Raw genomic sequence first — 24882 nt, forward strand, 5'->3', positions numbered from 1 at the left:
GTGCAGTGGTGTCATCATGACTCACTCCAGCCTGGAACTCCTGAGCTCAAGCTATCCTCTCTCCACCGCCTCCCAAAGTGCAGGGATTACCGGTCTGAGCCACTTCGGCTTTTTAAAAAAGGCAAAAATGGAGGACAAGGAATGGGTTGATAAAAAGTCCTTTGTCAGGAATTCTCATTGGCTTACAGAAATAACATTGATTAGTGATTGGCTATACATTGTTAAGCTACAGGGTGTGGTTTTAGTGACTGGTGTGGCATTGTCAGGTCAATTTATGGCTACTTGTGGCAACAGCAAGCAGTTTCAAGAGATGAATACACAACTCAAAGTGGGGAGTAGGACGCGATGTCTCATTTTAATCTCCTGGGGCCTGACAACGAAAGGACTTGCATTCCTCAGATAACAGTTCTTTTCTTTCCTCAGTACCCACCCTGTTTGCACCCTGATTTTTAAAAGCTCAGCATTAGGTTTGAGACCATCCCTTAGAACCCCTGCGAGAGCTCCAAGCGCGGCTGCCCTGGACCCTCGCTGGGGCACCCACCCCAAGCTCCCGCACGCCGGGCAGCCCCGCGGGCACTGGTCGGGGCTGCGGCTCCCACACCTCCCCGCATGGACCTTGGCGCTGGGGGCCGGAACCCGCCCGCCTGCAGGTACCCAGGGAGGGAAGCTGCCTTGGCAACCGGCTGCTCTCCTAGCAACCAGCGGCCCCCAGAGATGGCGTCATCATCCCGCGTCCGGGCCGGGCCCCGCCCCCGTGAGGCTGCCGCTTGCCATTGGCTCGCGGGAAGACGGATGCAGGTCTTGGCCAATGGGAGGCACCGCGCGCCCGAGGGCGGGACTGGCGCGTGGCCTGGGCTCAGGGCTCTGCCGGAAGCCGGCGTCGGCGGCGCGGCTGGCTCGTGCGGTGGGCTCAGGTGGACGCAGGTAGGCGCGTGGTCCCGCGGCCGGGTGGCTATGAGGGCACCGCGGCGACCCCGAGCCCCGGGTGGGCTTTTGCGAGTGTCCGCGGGACTGCGGCCCCTACACGTGGGTGCGCAGGGGCCTCGCGCGTTGGGACCAGGGGCGGCCCTGGGGTCCGCGGAGCTGTGAGGAGGGCGGCCCGGCCTGGGGTCCGACACCCGCGTCTGCCCTCGGAGGGCCCAGCGAGGTGGAGCTGAGGACTCCGCTGGGTTCTAGGCCGCAGGGCCGTCGGCCCTTGCCATGGCGGTGGCCTTAGTGTTTTACTCTGTGGATGCGAGTGGCAGTTCATTAAGCCTTAGCTGCCCTGCCATGCTTTTAAGCTCTCACTTTCTATCATAAGCACGCTTTGCGTTTCCTTTCATCTTTCATTCATTTACACAACATTCATTAGGTTCCTCTTATGTGTCGGCACTGTTCTAGGCGCTGGGCGACAGCTGTGAACAGAGTGGAGACAGGTGAGCCGGCGTTCCAGAGGGGAGAGACAGGTGGGTAAGGTGCACACGTCAGGTGGTGGTAGGCATCACGGAGAAGGATCAGAACGGGGAGCAGGTGCAGGAGGAAGACACTAGAAGAACATTCCAGGTAGAGGAGACAGCAGGGAGTCCTGGGGTGGGGGGGTGGCGCAAGTGAGCAGGAGAGAGAGAAGAGGTGAGGTCTCAGAGACTTAAAAGGCCTGCAAGGACTTTGACTTTCCTCCAAGTGAAAGGGGAAACCTTGGGAGGTTTTCGAGCAGAGGTGAGACATAATCTGACTTAGGTATTTTATTTTATTTTGTTTATTTATTTTTTTAGAGGCAGAGTCTTGCTCTGTTGCCCAGGCTAGAGTGCAGTGGTGTTTTCATAGCTCACTGTAACCTCGAACTCCTGGGCTCAAGCGACCCTCCTGCCTCAGCCTCCCAAGTAGCTGGGGCTACAGGCATGCGCCACCACACTGGGCTAATTTTTTATTTTTTTGTAGAAATGGGTATTGCTATGTTGCCCAGGCTGGTTTTGAACTCCTGGCCTCCGGCGATCTTCCTGCCTTGGCCTCCCAAAGTGCTAGGATTGCAGGCATCAGCCACCGCACCTGGCTGATTTAGGTATTTTAAAAGTCATTCTGGATGCTGTGTTGGAAATCGACTGGAGGGGCAGAGACAGAATTCTGTGAGAGATCAGTCAGAGGCTATGAATGAGCTATATGGAAGGTGGTGGCTTGGACCAGGATACTAATGGTAGAGGCAGTAAAAGGTAGTCAAATTGTGGATGTATTTCAGGAGCCAATAGGATTTAGTGGTGGGTTAGAAGACTGTGAAAAAGAGGGGAGTTGTGGATGGCACCAGGGTTTTAAGCTTGAGCTAAAATTTGAATTTCATCAGATGGCTGTTTATGGAGAGGACAGACACTGGGAAGGTCAGGTTTGTGGAGGATGCTCAGGAGTTTTGATTATGACATGTTAAGTTTGAGATGATATGTCTATAGGTGAGATAGATAGACATATATATGGCGCTATATATATGGTTGGGTTGGCAGTGTAGTTCAGGGAGAGGGTTAAGAAGAGACCTCTAAATATAGAAAGCTAGAAGTCATCAGCATCTATTTTACATTTGGAACCACATGACCCACTGAGATCACCGAGGGAATGAGAAAGCTGAGCACTAAGCCTGGGGTCATCCAGTGTTCAAGGTCAGGGCAATGAAGGGGCAGGTGTGGTGTCTGCGCTGGGCACCAAGTGAAAAACGCATATCAAGAGGGAAGGAGGGATCAACTGTCAAACGCTGCTGGCAGGTCAAGTAAGTTGTGTAGTGAGGATTGGCAATGGGATTGAGCCACCTGGGTGTCACTGTGGTAGGGTGGTTGGGGCAGAGGGCTGATGGGGGAGGGTGCACAGGTAGGTGGGGAAGGAAGTTAGAGACAGTGCAGTTGGACAGCTCTTGAGGATTTTGCTGTAGAACAGAGGTGTGAGACTGTGTGGAAGGGCATGTAGGGTCTAGAGAATTGTTAAGATGTGGAAGATCATAATTGATTCAGTAGAGGGAAGAGCTGATGACACAGGAGAGGAGGAAATTGCTTAGAGTGATGCCCTTGAGTAGATGGGGGTGGAAAGAGAGGAGACCTCTTGCTGAGTGGAAGGGTTAGTCTTGATAGGAGCGTGGACGTGCTGGTTGATGGGCAGATGTGGGAGCTTGTGGGAGTTCCCTCTAATTACTTCTGTGTTGTCAGTGATCAGGAGGTAAGGCCATCCACTGAGAACACAGAATCTGGAGAAGATGTTGGAGATTTTGGGGATTAGGAGAGGTGAAGGGGTGAATCAGTCTGGAAGAGGAGCTAGAGTAGGGAAGTGTAGTGGAACTGCCAGGCAGCACTAAGATCTCCTAAGGTGAGTGGTTTTGAATTTAAACTGAGACAGTCAGCCTAGTCTTGTGGGTTCCCCAGCCACGTGAAGTTCCAGGCGTGGAGCAGACAACAGGCGGGTAGGCACCATGAAGGGAGAGAGGTACAAGGGAGCTGCCAGTGTATGTGTGAGGGAGTGATGACAATGCTGGTCCGTGGAAATTGTGGGTGTCAGAGCAGAGAGGGATGAGGGACATTAAAACATAGGATCAGCTGGGTGCAGTGGCTCATGCCTGTAATCCTAGCACTCTGGGAGGCTGAGGTGGGTGGATTGTTTGAGCTCAGGAGTTCAAGACCAGCCTGAGCAAGAGCGAGACCCCGTCTCTACTAAAAATAGAAAGAAATTAGCCAAACAACCAAAATGTGTACACACACACACACACACAAATTAGCTGGGCATGGTCGCACATGCCTGTAGTACCAGCTACTTGGGAGGCTGAGGCAGAATGATCACTTGAACCCAGGAGTTTGTGGTTGCTGTGAGCTAGGCTTGATGCCACAGCACTCTAGCCCAGGGAACAGAGTGAGACTCTGTCTCAAAACAAACAAACATAGGATCAACAGGTACAGGTCTTAGTGGAGTTGTTGAAAGATTATTGGACTCTGGGGTGCCCAGAGGAGAGTGGCTGGAAAGGACTGGAATGATGGGAAGTGGGCTTGGTGAGTGGGATGCTTGGCATTGAAACGGCGGTGGGCTTGGAGTTACTGCAGTGACAGGCTTTGGTATGGCCATGGGAGGGAGGGAGGGAGCAGGTAGAGTCAGTGAGCAGAGTGGCAGAGACCAGGGAGGCTGCTCCTCTAAGTGGGTGAGTCAGAACTGGGCTTGCCATGGGTTGGCGTAGACGGGCCAAGCCACAGTCCTGGTGCAGGCTCTAGGGCCAGCTCCTAGACTCCTCCACTGATCTCTTAGGGTTTGTGGATTGTGAGGGCCCAGACCCGCTTTCGAGGTAGGCTTTGCCCAGTGAGTTGGGAGGTGCCCCTCTCTCAAACCTGCCAGACCACAGCAGAGGTCACTTAGATGTGCTGGGTGAGAGCCACAGCTGCAGCTGTGGGTGGTATTTTCAGGTTTAAAAAAAGATTTTGTTTTTCCCCTTTAGGCAGATTTATTTTTTGAGGTTCTGTGGAGTTTCTTTTCAGCCCTAGAGACCTGCAGGTTTAGCCTGTTTTTGTGGTCTTATCCTCACTGGTGACAGAGCCCATTTCCCTCCCTGTCTTCCTCCTGCTTGTCTGACCCTTCTGTCTGCTTTCTGCTTGTGGCACTGTTTGCTTCTTTGAACACTTTTGAGCTGGTATTTTAATGTAATTTTTTTTCTTCTTTTATTGTAGAAATTATAGAAAAGTATAAGAATAAAACATTCTTATGATCCTACCCTCTACAATGTTAATATTTTAGTGTATTTCCTTCTAGTTTTTTCCTTTGTGCATATTTGTATATAATTTTTCTTACAAGATGAGGGTCATGTTGTGTATGCGTAGATTTATACCCTCTTTTCATATTACTCATATGACGGAGTGTTCTCTGACACAGTCGTTGATGGTTACGTGTAGGAGTATTCCTTTGCACAAAGGAGTCATTCATTTACCCAACCTGCTATTTGTGGACATTTATGGTGTTTTTAGTTTTTTAATATTACAGATAGTGTTGCCATTATCACCCTTGTATATAAATCTCTCCCCATGATTATTTCATTAGGATAAATTCCTAGAGGTGGAATTACTAGACCAAAGAACTTGATGGACTTGGTAAAGATTATAAAATTACCTTTAGAAAGGCTGTACCAATTTATTCTCCCGTTAGCAGGGTGTGATAATGTCCTTTTCATCATTCTTGGCCAGTAGTGGATAATATAATTTTAAAAAATGTTCTATGTAAAAAAATGACATTTTAAGACCTACCAAATTAGCTAAGAGCTTTAGGAGGCTGAGGTGGGAGGATTGCTTGAGGCTAGGAGTTTGAGCCCAACCTGAGCAACATAGCAAGACCCCATCTCTACAAAAAAAAAAAAAAAAAATTAGCCGGGTGTGGTGACACATGCCTGTAGTCCCAGCTACTTGGGCAGGAGGATCACTTGAGCCCAGGAGTTGGAGGCTGCAGTGAGCTATGATCGAGTCCTGCACTCCAGCGTAGGTGACAGAGTAAGGCCCTGTCTCAAAAAAAAAAATGTGTATATAGTTAAAACACTCAAATGGTACTGGAAGACTTAAAAACAGCAGTCACCTCTCCTCACCTCCTGTCATGCTTCTCAGAGGCAAGCCCAGTTTAATCTTCTAGCTGTTTAGACTAGATTTACTTCTATATTTCTAAATAATATGCTTATCGTGAGATTTTTTTTTTTGTTTACCAATTTTGGGCTTAATCTGTTGATGTCCTACTCTGATAGGTGTGCCTCAGTTTCCTCATCTATGTGCTTACCTCATTGGTCACAAGAAGTAAATGGCTAATGTATGTAAAGCACTGGGCATACGTACTGATTTTAGCAGTGATTACGAGGATGGTTAGTGTTCTTAACATCCTGCTCCCTCCAGACCCTCTTCCAGTCACCACATACAGCAAAGAACTTCAGTTGGCATTGTTTTGTAGAAGTTAATCTGAGTCACTAGATTTTTTTTTGCAGAAAGGCCTGTAAGGAAAAAATAACATTGATAAGATGTCTTGATGCTTTCTGACACAGTGACGTCAGGCTATCTATGCGCTGCTGCTACTGCCTTGGCTGGTAGACATGACGCACAGCTTTGATGGCACAAATATGGTTCTCTACAACAAACCCTTCAGCAAATGTATTTCCCCTCCATTTATTTTATTTATTTATTTTTAAAACAGCACTTGGGTATTATATTTTTAAATTTATGGTCAATAACTTGAGAGAGATTACAGTTTGTGGGTTTTTTTTTTTTTTTAGTGTATTTAGGGGTTGTACAGCCATTACCACAGTCTAATTTTACAATTTTTTCCCTTTTCCCAAAAGAAACCCTGTACTCATTAGCAGTTACTCACTCTTCCTTCCCCCTGTCCTATCCCAAAATAACCACTAATCTTCTTTCTGTGTCTATAACTTATCCTGGACATTTCATATAAATGGGATTATACAATATATGGTTTTTTGTGAGTGACTTCTTTCACTGAGTATAATGTTTTCAAAGTTTATCTATGTTGTAGCAGGTGTCAGTATTTAATTTCTTTTTGTGGCTAAATAATATTCTGTATGAATATGCCACATTTTATCTGTTCATCCATTGGTGGGCTTTTAGCTTGTTTCCACCTTCTGGATATTATGGATAATACTGCTATGAACATTAGTGTACAAATTTTTATGGGGATGTGTTCATTTCTCTTGGCTGTATGGCTAGGAGTGGAATTGCTGAGTCACATGGTAACTGTATGTTTAACTTTTTGAGGAACTGCCAGACTGTTTTCTAAAATGGCTGCACCATTTATGTTCTGTCAGCAATGAATGAGGGTTCCAATTTCTCCACATCTTCATCAATATTTGTTACTGTCTTTTTTATTCTAGCCATCCTAGTGAGTGTGAAGTGGTATCTCCCTTGATTTGCGTTGCCTAAATGACTAATGAAATTGAGCATCTTTTTTTTTGGAGAGAGCCTTGCTCGGTTGCCCAGGCTGGAGTATAGTGGTATCATCATGGCTCACTGCAACCTCAAACTCCTGGGCTCAAGGGATCTTCCTGCCTCAGCCTCCTAAGCAGCTGGGACTATAGGCACATGCCACCATGCCTGGCTAATTTTTCTATTTTTGGTAGATGGGATCTCACTCTTTCTCAGGCTGGTCTTGAACTCACTCCTAACCTCAAGCGATCCTCCCACCTCGGCCTCCCAGAGTTCTGGGATTACAGGCTTGAGCCACTGTGCCTGGCCTTGAGCATTTTTTTATGTGCTTATTGGCCATTTTTGTATCTTTTTTGGAGAAATGTCTACCTGAATCCTTTGCCCATTTTTAAGTTGGGTTATTTGTCTTTTACTGAGTTATAAGAGGTCTTTATGTCTTTTGGGTACAAGTCTCTTGTTAGATAAATGATTTGCAGCTATTTTATCCAATACAGTGGGTTATCTTTTTACTTTCTTGCTACCATCATTTGCAGTACAAAAGTTTTAAATTTTGATGTAGTGCAATTTATCTGTTTTTTCTTTTGCTGCTTATGTTTTTGGTGTCATATCTAAGAGCCCATTGCCTAATCCAAAGTCATGAAGATTTACTTCTAGGAATTTTATAGTTTTAGTACTTACATTTAGGATTTTGATCTATTTTGAATTAATTTTTGTGTATGGTGTGAGATAAGGCTCCAGATTCATTCTTTGGCATGTGGATAGCCAGTTGTCCCAGCACCATTTGTTGAAAAGATTCTTTCCCACTAAGTTGTTGTGGCACCCTTGTTGAAAATCAGTTGGCCATAAATGAAAGTAAACATCATTTTCTGTAGTAAACATTCATTGTCTCAAAGCTATGAGTCACTGTCTCTTAGAACCATTAAAAGAAACATTTCTATAATATGGAAAAGTCTTTTCCCCTTTTTTAGCAAATAGACTTAGTGATTGAGTTTTTTAATGATAACATACAGAATGAATATAGATTTAACTTTTATAGTAACTGGTATGTAAATATTTGCTGAACTTTTCTTATTTCTCTCACAAGGTAATTGGCTGGTGCAGTCCTTTGTCTTTTCCAAGCCCCTGTGTGAACAGTCTCTCATTCTTTCAAGATTTCTTATTACACTGCTAATTGAAATTTGTAGCCTCTGGCTTCAGATACTTTTTTTTTTTTTTTTTTTTTGAGACAGTCTCACTCTGTTGCCCGGGTTAGAGTGCTGTGGCATCAGCCTAGCTCACAGCAACCTCAAACTCCTGGACTCAAGCAATCCTACTGCCTCAGCCTCCCTAGCTAGGACTACAGGCATATGCCACCATGCCCGGCTAATTTTTTTCTATATATTTTTAGTTGTCCGGTTAATTTCTATTTTTTAGTAGAGACGGGGCCTTGCTCTTGCTCAGGCTGCTCTTGAACTCCTGACCTCGAGTGATCCTCCTGCCTCGGCCTCCCAGAGTGGTAGGATTACAGGTGTGAGCCACCGTGTCTGGCCTGCCTTCAGATGCTTTTTAACGATAAGGCTTAATTAAAGAATGTGGAGCTTGGAATTTCTTGATTCTGTAATAGTAATATTCTTTCAATGTGGTATAATCAATGACAGCCCCAAACAGAACAGAGGAAGTCCTTGGTGCTGGCTCTGTCGTTTGGCACGGGGCCTGCTGCTGTTTGACTGTTTCCTTGGTTTCTGCCCTCGCCTGGAACCCCAGGTTCACCTTGTACTCCCCTGGCTCTTTCTCACAGATAATGGTATTTAGACCCAAATTTGGGCACCGGGTGTACTCATTGCCCCTGAGCCCTTTCCATTATGATCATCCTTTTTGAAATCACTGCTTTCCTTTAACCCTTTCTTGCTTTCCTTATTTTTGTGTAGCAGTTATGTCTGTCTGTCTTCCTGAGAATGTGAGCTCCATGCGGGCATGTGTGTGGCTGTCTGGTCCAGCCTGGAACAGCTCCTGGTCTGTGAAATGCACCCCGAAGGTGGTAACAGAGTGAACAGTGAGTGACAGCTTCTAGGCAGCATGTGGAGAGCAGGATTGCGGGTGGCAGGATTGCAGGTGGCAGGTGTGTGTATACGTAATGCCACCCACCATGCCTGGAGATGTAATTTTCCCATTTGCCCCTGTGGACAGGGGAGGCTTATGTATTAGTAAGTCTGTTCATGCAGGAGAGGGACGCCTGGGTGAGTGGGTGTGAAGGCAGGAGGCTCTGCTCAGGACACTTGTGACCTTGGCACATCTTTGGGGCTTCCTCTGTCCCTGGCCGCTTGGCATGTCATGGGCTCAGAGCCTCTGCACCTGCTGCATGGCACTCCCCTCCCTGGCTCACAGTCTTCTCTGGTCATGCTCTGGTCCTCATAGAGGCCTCCAGACATGCTCTTGTGTCTCTGTGAATCTCCTGTCACACTGGGCTCACTTTATCCTGCTTATTTTCTTGGTAGCATTTATCTCTGTGTAAAAGTGCAACTCGTTTACTTGTGTGAGTAGCCTGTCTTTCCCTCTGGAACGGGAGCTCCAGGAGGTCAAGGCTCTTGTTTGCCACACTTTTTGCTGTGTGTTCAGCATCCACGCAGTGCCTGGTGCAGAGCTGGCTGTTAGTAAATATTTGTTGAAGGAATGAGTTGTATTTTTGAACATCAGTTGATAGAGTTCAAAATGCATTCTGTTATCAGGGGAAGGGATACCATTCTGGTATCACTGGGTCTGTGTGCCCACCCCATACACACGCAGTCTTGAACAGCATCTCTAAGGTATACAAATATATATCTATATGTTATTAGATATAAGGGTTTGCCGCGTCATGACATTTCACTCAGTGATGGACTGCATGTGTGACAGTGCTCCCCTCTGATTATAATACGGTATTTTTACTGTGCTCATTCTAAGTTTAGATGCAAAAATACTTACCATAATGTTACAGCTGCCTGCAGTGTTCAGCATAGTAACATGCCGCACAGGTTTGTGGCGCAGGAGCAACAGCCGTACTGTATAGCACAGCCTAGGTGTCCAGTGGGCTTTGCCATCTAGGTGTGCGTAAGTCCTCTCTGCCGTTTGCACAACACAGTTCCTAACAGTGAATTTCTCAGGGCATAGCCCTTGTGTTAAGTGACACATGACTATTTAAAAATCTGGAATATGGGGAATGAAGCCACTGGGGTGAGCTCAGGATAAATAAAAGGAAGTTATTCGTGATTTGTCAGAATAAAAGTTGATATGAGTAGGCCTTGTAAATAGAATTTTAAAGGACTGTTATTAAAGAAGAATCTTCATTTTTTAAGCATTCAACCTTGGGAAAAAAGCAAAATAAAACAGAGCTGTAAAAAAACAGAAAGTCCCTTGTAATCCCACCTCCTATATACAAATGAGGTTACAGCTTTTGTTTATATCCCTCAGACAATTTCATATATATGTGTATGTATGTATATATGTGTGTGTGCTTTCTCTGTTATTATTGTTATTTTTAGTATTATTTTCTTAGAAACAAAATTGGATAAGGCTACAAAGTATTCTCTTTTCCACTCTGTGTCTGTAGTACCACCTCATTTATTTTAATTTCTGTGTGGGATTTCACCCTATTGGTGTGCCCTGATTTACTGATTTGATCCTTTATTGATGTGTGAGTCATTTCTACTGAAGACAAGTGTAACGAACAGCAGTGTTTGTGTCTGTATGTGCTGGTTGTCAAAGCATGTCTCTCAGTGCCAGAAGCACCTTTCATACCCTGCACGTGAGGCCCGCATCATAGCTTCTGGGATGCTGGAAAATTTTCTGTTTTCAGCACCTTTTTAGGTTCCACCCAGTGAGGGCAGCAGGGGAGACTGGAAGCTGGTGGATGGTGGGAGGGTGGAGTGTGAGGGGGACGTATAGATAGGAGTGGCAGTTGAGGTGGCAGGTGTAGAGGTGGGTGTGAGGAGGTGGGGTAGGGGTGAAGTGGGGTGGGAGTGAGGGGGTGGGGTGGGAGCGAGGGATGGGGGAGGGGCAGTATAGGTGTGAGGGGGAGGAGGGGTGAGAGGGTGGGGGATGAGGGGCAGTATAGGGGTAGGGGGAGTAGGGAGGGGTGCTGTACGGGTAGGGTGGGGGCTAGGGGCCTCTTCCTGTGCTTTCTGTTGCTCCCTGCAGCAGCAGGCTGGTTAGTTAGTTCCTGCTTCTCCGTTCTAGAAGCAGCCTGACCACCCCCGCCCCGTCCCCCAGGTCCCTCCCCAGAGGTCCCAGGGTCACAGCCAGCATCTCTCCACCAGGTCCAGGGCTCTCTGTCTCTCCCCCTCCCATGTGCGTCCAGGTCCTGGCAGCCTCTGCCATTCCTCTTGGTTCCCTCATGGCACAGTCCCACAAAGAAAATTGGTTTTACAATTCATGAGGTTCTTTTCTCTTTTTTTTGAGACAGAGTTTCTACTCTGTTGCCCTCAGTAGAGTGCCATGGCATCAGCCTAGCTCACAGCAACCTCAAACTCCTGGGCTCAGATGGTCCTCCTTCCTCAGCCTCCCAAGTAGCTGGGACTACAGGTGTGCGCCACCATGCCTGGCTAATTTCTTTCTGTTTTTTGTAGAGACGGGGTGTCGCTTTTGCTGAGGCTGGTCTCAAACTCCTGACCTCAAGCGATCCTCCTTCCTTGGCCTCCCAGGGTGCTAGGATGACAAGGTGAGCCACCGCGCCTGGCCTCTTTTCTGATTTGTGCTTGGAGCTCTGGACACTGCTATGCTTGGGAAGATAGACCTCGCCAGAGGCATCTCAGGTCCTCAAGAGTTCAGATGAGGCATCCTGGGCTCACCGTGGTCCCCCACCCCTGAGTGCCTCTGTAGTGCCGTGGCTTCCCCAGTTGATGGCAGAGTCTGAGTTAGTCCATACTAGTAGAAAATAAAAATAATTCAGAATGTTCAATAATTAGAGAATAGACAGATTTCACCTTTGGAAAATTATGATTTTGTCTCTAAAAATGGCATCTCTCTTAATCTTGAAAGCTTTGTGCTCATGTTAAGTTAGAAATACAGAATATATAATCTATGTATAATTGCAGCTATGATAAATAAAAACACTCAGAAAAAAGAAAGGAAATACATCAAAATGTTAATTTGGTTGTCCCTAGGTGATAAAACTAGGGGGTTTGACTTTCTTTTAACTTTTGTTTATTTTGCATATTTTCTGAAGTACCTTTGTATTTCTTTTATTATATTATAGGAAAATGCTCTCCCCTGCTTTGTTTAAAAATGATATACAGCCTAAGAGCTTTTATTTTCTAGGTCTTTAGCAATTTAGTTTCTCTGTTGCAGGATGGCAAAACAGAAGAGAAAAGTTTCTGAAGTGACAGAGAAAAAGAAGAAGAAGTTGAAGAAAGCGTTAGCAGAAGAGACACTGCTGGCACCTGAGGCCACACCAGGCCATGAGGAAACGCACCCCCAGGTAAGGCTGCTGCGGGTGCCCACGTGACGCTCACCTCATCCTTCTCGGGATCTGCTCTGGTAACCACCTAACCCTGAGGGAGAGTGGGAGCGCTCCCACTGCCGGTCTCTCTCTGGATGGAGCAGAGGGTGGACACGTTACTCGTGGACTCGATCAGCGGCTTCTAAAAGCAACTATGGGACAAATAAGAATTTTAGTACGTCTCAGGTTGGAACACCATTACTGCCTTTCTTCCGCCACCAAATCTCCAGACTGCCGTTTTGGGTGCTGTGTTTTTTTTTTTTTTCCTCTTTTTTTTTTTTTTTTTGGAATGGGTGCTGTGTTTTATGGGGGACTTTGATGGAGGCGCACAGGGTGGTGAGGGGCCTGGGGCTGGGCCTCTGGCGGTGCTCTTGGGAAGGGGCGTTTGGGGTGGCAGCTTTGCAGGTGGAAGGGAGATCGCTCCTCACGTTGACAAATGCAGCAGCAAGGCCTAGAAACCTGCATTTGGAAACTCACATTTATGTTCATGTCTAGCTTAATACAAATACTGGGAGTTTGAAAATCACTTGTTATCATCACTTTTGAAACCATAAGCGGTGGATTACGAATAACATTGTGATTTGAATAGCCACCATCATTCACTTAAAAAAATACATGAACTATCTCTTTCTGAAGTTACATATTTTTATTCTTGGAAGTGTTTTATTGTTCACTGTATGATACTTACTTGCCACAAAAGAAGTACATACATTTAAATTTAAAAGATAAAAATTTTGTTACCCAGTTCTGAGCATTAAAATTTTTTCTTCTATGTTGAACTGTTTTTATAATTACTAGTATCCAATTGACCAAAACAGCATAATAGATTGCAGATTTTGACAAACTGTTCAACATTAAGTAAAATCTGATTAGGTGTGCATCACAGAATGATAATGGCATTATCATATGGCATTATAGTGCATAATGGCAGGGCTTTTCATGTTTTTGCAATTAGTCCGTGTATCTATGGATGAATGTTACTTACTACTTGAATGAGACGGTTTAGTATTGGTTTGTTCCTGTTCTCCTTCTAGATATAAGTGCTGAGTAGCCTTATTCCCACAACTAAGAAAGTGGAAGTGGAAGTTTTGTTGTAGCAGTGTTGCTTAATTCCATGAATTCTATGACCATTATGTGATTTTTTTTGGCACACACTATCAAAATTTATTTTAAAGTTCTATCATTAAATGACAACTTGATGAGTTCCTTTAGTTATTTTGGAAGAAAGGATTGGAAACCACCTGACTTGTACAAGGATTTGCTGCTGGCTCATTACGTTTGTTCACTTTTATAGCATGATGCCAAAGTGTCTAGGTTTTTACGCCCTGGGATGGTAGGCAGTGGTAAGATACAGGGTGGCAGGGGTCCTTTCTTGATGAAATGGGAAAGGAGCTGTTGTGCAGAGGGGCCTGGCGGGACAGCCCACTCTGGGCTTTTCTTTGGAACAGTTTTCAGCAAGAGTGTGCACGCCGCAGCCAGGGCTCTGGGCGTGGACTCCCTGAGACCACACGTGCTTTGGGGGCCTTGCAGAGCCTCCTGTCCCTCAGGGCGTGTGCTCAGGCTGTGACTGCTGTTGCACGTCCTCAGATTCCAGCCAACAGGGCAGCTCTTAGCTTGCGGGAACCAAGTGAGAGAATGTGCACATGGGGCTGGTAGAAGTGTGGGAGCTGTGGGGTGCAGGGATCAGGCAAGGGTGTGAACAGCAGGTAGCCAGACAGCACCCCAGACCCCCAATTTGTCCTGGGCTCTCTTTGGCCAAACTCCAAAGGCCAAGGTCTGGCGGCTGCTTGAGCTTGGAGCACCTGCCGCCTGTGCCCAGGGGACAGTCCAGCGTCTTACCCAAGTCTTGCTCTGAGTTCTGGCTCTTAGCAGGCTGCTGCATTCCTGTTTCCCCAGGCCAGCTGCCGCTTGCTCTCCGTGCTCCACAGCTTGAGCCCCAGTTGTGTGAGTTCTGTGTGGTTTCCAGGTTCCAGATGGAAACTGGTTTCCTGAGAGCCCTTTGAGCTCTTGTTCTGTGGTCCAGCCCACCCCGACCCCGCAGAGCTCAGTGTCACGTGGTTTTCAGGCCATTTCTATCGACACTTCCCTACTTTTTCTAGGCTCCTCCAGTTTCTTTAAAATAAACTCCACACTGTCACTTTGGACATTTTTAATTTTGTTGTAAAAGTTCTAGCCTTCCTTTCTTAACGAATTGTCTTACCTGACCTCTGCTCATAGGCTGCTGGTCACCGCAGGACCCACAAAACTGTCGGGTTATTGTAAATATGGTCAAAGGTTCCCGCCTAAGCTAGGTAGTGACGTATATCCTTTTTATTTATATTCAAGTAATTTTTAAAAATATGTGATTTTTCATTATTAAAATATATGTTGATTAAAAGAAATTTTGGAAAAAAGAGGAAAGAAGAAAGCGTTTTGGGGTATGGTTCCTTCTAGTCTGTCTTTTGATGCCTAGATATTGGTTTGGTTTGTAACATATAGTTACTGGTAAATTCACGTGCGATTTTTAGTTTTCTGGCCAGGCATGTGTTGGCCCCCCTGGCTGAGCAGTAGAAAACAGGCCTTGAAATGTCTGCTGGCTTTTGGAGGAGGTTGCTGTGGGAAGAGGGCCAGGGGTCAGCCTGGCAGAGACTGCCGTTGGTGCAGCCCAGCTGGCCAGCAGGGGCCGGTAGCCACACTCCTTCTGAAGGGAGTTGGCTTTCTGTTGGATTTTCTGGAAAGTGCACATGACCGGGGGACTAGTTTCCAGGCTCCTGGGAGGATTTTCAGACTGGCCTTTGTGACTTTTGCTGTGACTTGGGGGCCTATGTCCTGAAGCCCCCTCCTGTCATTTCCGGGAGCCAGTATCGCGTTCTTCCTTAAGAACACATCCTGGTCTCTGCTAATGAAATTCTTTCTTCACTCACTTTCTGGTTCTCATGGGAAATTAATAAAAAAGAGGTATCAGGCATTTTTTTAAAGGAAAAATATTGAAAGCTGAACCTAAGTACTCAAGAAGGGTGGGTCACCGAGGCCTAGAGAGCGGCATTCCTTATAACCGGAGGAGCTTGTGGAAAAGTACTGCGCTGCCCTCCCTCCCTATCCTGCAGTGGCTCCTGGGTGAACCTCTGGAATCCACAGTGGAGAATGGAGATGCCTCTGTCCCCACTTGGGCCACTGTGTTGTCTTCCCAGAAATGTCCATCTGGGGAGCCTGCGGGTCACGGCCTCGCCCTGGGCCCTGAGCAACCACTTCCCACAGCACAAGCGCTCTGTCCTTGCGCCAGGGTAGTCGAAGTGTCCCCAAGTGGTGGAAACTTCATCGCCCCTTGGGGAGCGGTTTCCGTAGAGCTCGAGCTCCCGCTCAGGCCTGTGGACTTGGCGCAGGAAGCTGGGGGCTGGGTGTGCTCCTCTTCCTGTTCCAGGTTTGCCTAATGCCACTCTGGAGTGTGTGGAGTGTGTCTGCTCCATGGCTCCAGGCAGTCAGGACCTCAGGTTCGCTTCTCCATGCTTTGCTTGCTCAGTTCAGCGTCCCACAGGCCCTTGCAGGCCTGAAGTGCTGGAGGACTGGGAGGTTTGTGATGGCCGGAGGGACAGACAGGAGAGAGTGTTACTCCTAAGTGCCTTTCCAGGGTCTGGGTGATGGGGTCTGTTTGGCTGTAGGTCTTAGAAAGGACCTGCACCTGCTGTTCTCTCTCCCTCAGTTCTGCTGCGTAAGAGACTCCTGGTGCTGGAGGGTTGGAGTTTGCAGGCCTTTCCTCCTCTGGGATGATGCCCTAGGCCCAGGGGTCTCGGGGTTTGCCCTGTCTGCTTCCTGTTTGAAAGTTACACCCTCTCCGCTGAGCCTGGGCTTAAGAGTTCTGTCTTCAAGTTATTTTAACCCTCCCAGGGCTGGCTTCCCACCTCGGAGGGTCGTGTGGGTTACATTTGAGGGGCAGTGCGTCAGAGGGGCCTGAGGGCAGCAGGCTGACACCAGGCCTGCTCCTCACCCATCTGGATGGCTCGGCGGGAGCAGGTTGTGCTTGCTGGTTTGGCATCTCCTGACTTTCCCCCTCTCTCCTTCCCCCTCTGATCTCACTGAGGGGGAGACTTAGCATTTCTCTGTGTGTCTGAGACCCTGAGCCATGTGGAGGGAAGGTGGCATATGTGAGACTGTCATTCTCAGAGCCAGTTGGTGTCTGCAGGGGTTTGGAGGGCACGTCTGATGAACTGGCCATCTCTCTGCTGTTGGTGCCACTTGGCCGCCTGGGAATGGGCTTGGGGCAAGCTAGGGGGAAGGTGGGCTCTCTCAGTCGACTGCTGTTGGCAGAGCTCTTCTCATTTCCTCCCATTAGTAAGAATCCCTTATGTTTGCGAAGCACTTTCCCATTTACAAAAGCATCTCGGTGGCCCCCAAGGTGCCAAGGGGCTGAGGCCTGGGTGCTGTGCTGGTTTGCAGACAAGGTGATTGGAGCAGTCGGCTCGCTTGCTCAGTCACCTGGCCAGCTCATAATAGAGCAGAGTCTCACCCCTGATGTCTTGTCTCGGGTTACTTTGTGGAGCACACTAGCAGAGAGTGGACGCTCACCCCTTTGTGCAGCCGGGCTGAGAGTTGCCCTCAGAGCCAGCGGTGGCTCAGCTGTGTGCAGTGTCTGTGTGATGCAGCGCCATGTAAGGAATATCCCCGGCGCTGCTGGCATCTGCTCTCACTGGCAGCATTGGCGGTGATGATGGAGAAGACCTCAGGTGTGCGGAACACACTGTCTCACGTTAGGAGTGGCACTCTGCAGTACACCGTGACAAGTAACACTCAGAAGGGTAACAGCCACTTTTCCTTCAGAACACGTATGCCATTGCTAGGCTGATTGGTTTCTAAATTCCAGAGGGCAGCCTTTTTCATCCCTGTGTTTTCATGGGCTTTGCTGAAACCTGCCAGTGGGACAGCCAGGGTGAGGGAGGCCAGCGCCAGGATGCAGGGCCAGAGGTGGTGTTAGATAGAAAGGAAGCAAAGCCACTCAGTTTGGACCATGCTACGTGGTGGCTCTTTATTTCTCTTTTCATAATCCTGAAAATCAGATGTGAATTACATGGGCATAAAACCATCAAATAAGGTTGTGAACTTTATGGCCTTGAGAATTTGCTCAGAGCCAAAATACTTCATACCAATGGTATTTTGCACCAAGAAATATCACTGCTCTGGCAGAGGGTTTTTTGTCGTTAAACTCTTGGTGAGGAATGGCTGCCAGTCTTCACAGACAGCTCCCTGGGAGCCTGAATTGTTTTTCTTAGCAGAATTCCACCCTACTCCCTACATTGTCTTTATTTTCTACTTTGTGATTTCTGAATACTGGGTTGTCAACTGATAGACTCTCCCAGGGATTTAGAGATGGATTAGTCATCCCACATACCAGAGAACTGAGACCCGGGGAACTTCCATGACTCCCCCGAGGCCTGTGCAAGCTGGTTGAGGTCGTAGTCCCCCCTCCTGTTTGTCGGCTAACCGTGTTGCCTCCTGTGTTCTTTCACTTTTGTGGCTGAGTAATATTCCATTGCATGGAATTATCGCAAATTTGTTCATCCATTTAACAGTTTTTGGACATTGATTGAATTGTTTCCAGTGTAGGGCTATTACGAATATGCTATGAGCATTTGTGTGTAAGTCTTTCTTTGCTTTCATTTCTTCTGGGTAATTTCCTAGGACTAGGATTGCCAGATCGGATCAAAGTCTGTCTGGAAAGTATCCAGCCATTGTTAATGTAATGAGAACAGTTTGTGGGACATCGATGTGGCCTGGCAGCTGAGGCAAGTGGACTGGAATGAGCATGTGTGAACAATGAGGACTTCACTGTACTAGTCAGTGGGGCACTAGACACCGGTGAGTGAGCGTGTGTACCATGTGGCTGTCATGTTCAAAATGACTGAGCGGGTAGAGCAACAAATCTGCATCAAATTTTGCATTAAGCTTGAACATACCTCTGCGGAAGCTATTTGGATGACTTAGAAGGCTCTTGGGGACGATGCAATGAGTGCAGCCCAAATAATAGTGTGGCACAAACGCTTCAAAGATGGTTGAGAATCTGTTGAAAGTGATCCACATTCTGGGAGGCCTGCAACAAGCAGAACCCCTGAGGATGTTGAACGTGTGCAGGTTAAGAGACACTGGGAGAACTGTGTGAGGTCCCAGTGTGCCTCCTTTGAAGGGGACTGAGGCTTCATTGTCCTGTGTACAATGTTTGTTGTATCTTCTTCAACAAATGTCTCTATTTTTCATATTATATGGCTGGATGCTTTCCAAGCAGACCTGGTATGTTTAATTTTTTTAAGAAACTGCTAAGCTGCTTTCTGAAGTGGCTGTCCCATTGTGCGTTTCCACCAGCAACACGTGAGGGTTCCGGCGGCTTCACATGTTTGTCAGCACTTGGTGTTGTCAGTATTTTCACTTTTGGCTACTCTTGGGGGTATAGTTGTGTCTTACTGTGCGTATGGTTTTAAAAAAAAGCTTTATTGAGGTATAATTGACATATAGTAAACTGCACTTTTAGAAAATGTGTTGTTTCTCATTTTGGTTTTAAGTATTATAAGAGCATTTGACTAGTGGTAGCTGCTGATGAACATCTTCTGTGATTTTGGCCACGCATACATTATCTTTGGTGAAGTGTCTGTTCAGTTCTCTTGCCCATTTTTATTGGGCTGTTTTCTTACTGAATTTTGAGAGTTTGTTATATATTCTGGTTACAAAGTCTTTATCAGATTTTTGTTTAGCAAATATATTTTCTCCCAGTCTGTAGCTAGAATTTTCATTTTTCTCAACAGTGGCTTTTGAAGAGCAGTTTTTAATTGTGATAAAGTCTAATTTATCAATTTTTCTTTTACAGTTTGTGTTTTTTGTTAACATGCCATTTTGGCTTAATAAGTCCTGGCGATATTTCCAAGTCAGTGTGGATGCATCTGCCTTACTCTGTACGACTCTTAGGTGATGTTTCATTGTATGGCGGTAACATGGTTCAGTTAGCTGGCCTGTTAACTGTTGTTTATCCTGTTTCCAGCATTTACCCATGAAAACATGCTGCAGTGTGCATGTATGTTAATTTGTATAAGTATGTGGCTGTTTCTCTTGGATACATACTTAGGAAGGAATGGCAGGCTGGAGGGTTGATACATAGTGTCTAAAGCCTCCCAATTGACATGTTCATTTCCTCCCATTACAGCTAGGGTTTGATGTGATCCATCCTTTTGCTAATCTTGTGGGTGAATAGTAGAATCTGTTTTAATTTGTATTTTCCTGATTGTTAGTGAGACTGAGACATTTTTCAGTTATTTACTAAGCATTTTGTCTTTCTCCCCTGAATTTCCTCATCATTTATTTTGCCTGTTTTTCTATTGAATTGATTGTCTTTTTTTTTTTTTTTTTATTTCAGCTTATTATGGGGGTACAAAAGTTTAGGTTATGTATATTGCCCAACCCCCCCCCCCCCCCAGTCAGAGCTTCAAGCGTGTCAATTCCCCAGACGGTGTGCATCGCACTCATTCTGTAGGTATACACTCATCCCCTCCCCCTCCACATCTACCCGACACCCAATTGGTGTTATTCCCAAATGTGCACTTGGGTGATGATCAGGGAAACCAATTTGCTGGTGAGTACATGTGGTGCTTATTTTTCCATTCTTGGGATACTTCACTGAGTAGAATGGGTTCCAACTCTTTCCAGGAGAACATAAGAGATGCCATATCACCATTATTTCTTATAGCTGCGTAATACTCCATGGTATACACATACCATGTTTTACTAATCCACTCATGTATTGATGGGCATCTGGGTTGTTTCCACATCTTTGCCATTGTGAAGAGACTCTGGAGGGTGGGATGGGAAGATCGTGTGAGCCCAGGAGTTTGAGACCAACCTGGGCAACATAACAAGACCCTATCTCGGCCGGCGCGGTGGCTCACGCCTGTAATCCTAGCACTCTGGGAGGCCGAGGTGGGCGGATCGTTTGAGCTCAGGAGTTCGAGACCAGCCTGAGCAAGAGCGAGACCCCATCTCTACTAAAAGTAGAAAGAAATTATATGGACAGCTAAAAATATATATCGAAAAAATTAGCCGGGCATGGTGGTGCATGCCTGTAGTCCCAGCTACTCGGGAGGCTGAGATAGGAGGATCGCTTGAGCCCAGGAGTTTGAGGTTGCTGTGAGCTAGGCTGATGCCACGGCACTCACTCTAGCCCGGGCAACAGAGTGAGACTCTGTCTCAAAAAAAAAAAAAAAAAAAAGACCCTATCTCTATAAAAAATAAAAAATTAGCCGAGTGTGGTAGCATGTGCCTGTAGTCCCAGCTACTCAGGAGGCTGAGGCGGGAGGATTGCTGGAGCCCAGGAGTTCGAGGCTGCAGTGCGCTGTGATCGTGCCACTGCATTCCAGCCTGGGAGACAGAGTAAGACCTCGACTCTTAAAAGATTTTTTGGTATATGTGTTTCACATGCTTTCTCTCAGTTTGTTTCTTGTCTTTTGACTTTGATAATAGTGTTTTCCACAGGAGCTTTGAATATCTATGCAGGTAAATTGTCAAGTCTTTTTTTGTTTATGGTGTCTGTTTGGTTTTTTTTCCTTCCTTAAGAAGTCCCTCTCTCTCTCACAATTAATTATACACATATTTTCTTATATATTTTTCTCTAAATTTGGTACTTTTGATTTTTATGTTTTATTTTTTAAACAAATTTAAGTTTTTATTTGTGTTTTACGTGAGATAGGGATCTAACTTTTTTTTTCTGAAAGAAAGATAGTGTCCCAGTATCATTTACTGACTATGCTATCCTGTTTTAAAAAATTTTTAATCCCCCTAATTTTGGGGGGGTTTGCATTCTGTCCTATTCATTGATCTATTTTTCTACTTTTTACATAATGCTTTAAAATATTTATATTCTGATTAGGTGATGTAGGCAAATGGTACCAAATTCAAAAGAAGCAAAAGAAGGTGCAGTGATGTGCGAGTCAGTCCCGGTACTTGTTCTCCCACTAGAGAGATTTTTACCAGTTTTCTTAGGTCTCCTTCCAGAGATTTAATATTCACAGTACATATTTTTTGTATCTTAATTTTTGGTTATGTATTCTTTTTTTCTTTTTAATGAAGAAACAATTGTGTATTAAATACCCACAGTTTACCAGACATTACACTGCCTGGTTAGGATGTAGCTAAATCAAGCTCTTCTGGAGCCAGGAAACAGAAACGTACTCATTCTTTTGAGGGAGTGGGGGTCCTAATATTTTAAAAACAGTATCTTTATTGAGATGTAATTCACTTACCATAGTATTCACTTATTTAAAGTCTACAATTCATTGATTTTTAGTGTATTAACAGAAGTGCACAACCATCACCACCATTGATTTTAGAATATTTGCCCCAGAAAGAAATCCCTTACTGATTAGCAGCCATTTTCCATTTTCCTCCATCCGCTCAACCCTAGGCAACCACTAATCTACTTTGTGTGTCTAAAGATTTTGTCTATTACGGACGTTTCATACAATGGAATCAATCATACAATATGTGGTCCTTTTGTGTTTGGCTTCTTTCACTGAGAAAATTGTTTTCGTTATCCTTGTTGCATGTATCAGTACTTCATTTCTTTTTTGGGGGCAAATAATATTCCATTATATGGATATATACCATATTTTATCTATCCATTCTTCAGTTAATGGACATTTGTATAGTTTCTGCTTTTTCGATGTTAGGAATGCTGATATGAACACAAGTTTTTGTGTAGATATATATTTTCATTTTTATAGACCTAAGAGTGAAATTGCTAGGTCATGTTTTGTACACATCTTTGTCAGCACTTGTTTTCTTTCTTTTTTTTTTTTTTTTTTGAGACAGACTCTCGCTCTGTTGCCTCGGCTAGAGTGCCATGGTGTCAGCCTCGCTCACAGCAACCTCAAACTCCTGGGCTTAAGCGATCCTACTGCCTCAGTCTCTCGAGTAGCTGGGACTACAGGCATGCGCCACGATGCCCGGCTAATTTTTTCTATATATTTTTAGTTGTCCAGATAATTTCTTTCTATTTTTTTAGTAGAGATGGGGGTCTCTTGCTCAGGCTGGTCTCGAACTCCTGACCTCAAGTGATCCTCCTGCCTCAGCCTCCCAGAGTGCTATGATTACAGGCGTGAGCCACCCCACCTGGCAGCACTTGTTATAATCTATCTTTTTTATTATAGCTATTCCAGTGGGTGTGAAATGGTGTCTCACTGTGGCTTTGAGTTGCATTTCCCCAATGACTGATGATGTTGAGCATCTTTTCATGTGCTTATTGGCCATTTGTATATCTTCTTCAGAGACATGTCTGTTCAGATCCTTTGCCTGTTTTTTAACTAGGTTGTTTGTATTTTTATTGTTGATGTGTAAGGGTAGAAATATCTTTTTTTTATTAATAAGCTTCTCTTTACTTTGTTGTGAATCTATTATCCTTTCATTTATCCTTTCTGTTAACTTAGAATCTTTTTCTAAAGACAGTAGTCATGTATGCTCTTTAGGGTAGCTCAGTTTTTTAAAGTGCTGGTCATCAAGATAATTAATATTTTTAAAAATTGAAATGAATATTAATAACATTCAAAGATAGGTAAAGCACTTCTAATGTACGATGGAACTCAGTAGGGCTTGGTGAACTGAATTAAATCCCTAGAATTCGAATGGAGGCCTGATTTGAGCAGGGAAGTCATGACTCATGAATGTGTCAAAGACATGCTGTTTCTTTGTATGAATGTGCCACATTTTGTTTAATCATCAGTTTGGTGGATCTTTGGGTTGTTACTGCCTTTTGGCTATTGTGAATAGTGCTTCTGTGAGCATCTGTGTGCCAGTTTTTGTTTAGATTCTTTGGCTGTATACCTAAGGAGTGAAATTGCTGGATCATATGGTAGTTCTGTGTTTAACTTATCATGGAACCATTGAATTTTCCCATAGCAGCTGTACCATTGTACATTCCCAGCAGCACTGTGTAAGGATCTGTTTTCTTCCTGTCCTCACCAACACTGTTTTATATTCCTTTTTGGTTCTAGGTATCCTAGTGTATGTGTGAAATGGCATCTCATTGTGATTTTGAGTTACATTTCCCCAATGGCTAATGATGTTGAGCCTCATTTCATGTGCTTATTGGTCATTTGTATGTTTTGGGGGAGGAAATGTCTTTTTAAACCCTTTGCCCATTTAAAAATGATTATTTGTCTCTTTATTGTTGAGTTATAAGAGTTCTTTATAAATTCTAGGTTCAATTCTTTTATCAGATGTGTACCCTGCAGATACATTCTCCCATTCTGTGGGTGTCCTTTCACATTCTTGATGATGTCCTGTGAAGCACAAAAATTTTTAATTTTGTTGAAGTCCACTTCATCTGTTTTTTCTTTTATTGCCTGTGCTTTTGGTGTCATATCTAAGAACCCATTGCCAAATCCAAGGTTGTGAAGATTTATACACATTTTTTCATAAGAGTTTTATCATTTTAGCTCTTATATTTAAGTTTTTGACTCCTTTTGAGTTTATTTTTGAGTATGGTGTAAGGTAGGGATCCAAATTTTACTCTTTTGCTTGTGAATATCTATTTATCCCAGCACCATTTGCTGAAAAGACCATTCTTTCCCCATTTGAAGTGTCTTGGAATCCTGGTTGAAATAGCTTGTTCTTTTTAAAGAGTTGCATAATATTTCATTATCTTGTTATAGCATAATTTATTTAGCTAGATCTTACCATACCATTTAATACTTTGAGTTTTTTTTTTTTTTTTTTCTTTTTTTCTTTTTGAGGCAGGGTCTTGCTCTGTTGCTCAGGCTGGAGTGCAGTGGCATCATCACAGCTCACTGCAGTCATGAACTCCTGGGCTCAAGCGATCCTCCTGCCTCAACCTCCTGAGTAGCTGGGACTACAGGCTGCTACCATACCCAGCTAATTTTTCTTATTTTTTATAGAAATGGGGTCTCATTATGTTGCTCAGACTGGTCTCAAACTCCTGACCTCAAGCAATCCGCCTGCCTCGGCCTCCCAAAGTGTTGGGATTACAGATGTGAGCCATTGCACCGGCAATACTTTAGTTTTTAAAAAATGTGTATTGATATCTAGTAAAGTAAGTATGTCTTCATTGCTTTTTTGGACAGTGTTCTTGGTCTTTGTCCTGTATTTCTTGTTTGCATGAATTTTGGCATCAGCTTTTAAATTTTGTGAAAATTTTTTTGTGATTTGTAGAGGCTGTCTTTTGTGTCATTCAGGAAAGTTTTATGGTTTTGTTTGTGGAGGTCTTGCCTGTTTCTTGTTAGGATTATTCTTAGGTATTTTAGAGTCTGCTTTTTCCTTTGATTTATTATAATGGTTATTGCTGGTGTATAGGAAAGTTATTGATAATTTGGATATTGATCTTTTTTTTTATTTCAGCATATTATGGGTGTACAAATGTTTAGGTTACATATATTGCCCTTGCCCCACCCAAGTCAGAGCTTCAAGCATGTCTATCCTCCAGATGGTGAGCACCCATTAGGTGTAAATATACCCATTCCCTCCTCCCCCCTCCCGTCTGCCTGACACCTGATGAATGTTACTACCATATGTGCA

The 24882-nt window shown here is 44.9% G+C and overlaps 1 protein-coding gene across 2 annotated transcripts in view; it reads left to right on the top strand.

Moving 5' to 3' along the window:
* The first annotated feature begins 874 nt into the window (after positions 1 to 874).
* Positions 875 to 24882, top strand: part of C14H7orf50 (chromosome 14 C7orf50 homolog) — a 123340-nt gene continuing 99332 nt past the window's right edge. Inside the window, exons 1-4 of one of the 2 annotated variants that reach the window (XM_069486654.1) lie at positions 875 to 924; positions 1381 to 1445; positions 11474 to 11565; positions 12195 to 12324. In XM_069486654.1, the coding sequence (XP_069342755.1) occupies positions 11558 to 11565; positions 12195 to 12324 (138 nt within the window). In that variant the 5' untranslated portion in view covers positions 875 to 924; positions 1381 to 1445; positions 11474 to 11557. The remainder of the gene's footprint in view (positions 925 to 1380; positions 1446 to 11473; positions 11566 to 12194; positions 12325 to 24882) is intronic. The other variant, XM_069486653.1, reaches the window with a different exon arrangement.

Source organism: Eulemur rufifrons, chromosome 14, assembly GCF_041146395.1.
Source record: "Eulemur rufifrons isolate Redbay chromosome 14, OSU_ERuf_1, whole genome shotgun sequence".
Taxonomy (NCBI): Eukaryota; Metazoa; Chordata; class Mammalia; order Primates; family Lemuridae; genus Eulemur; species Eulemur rufifrons.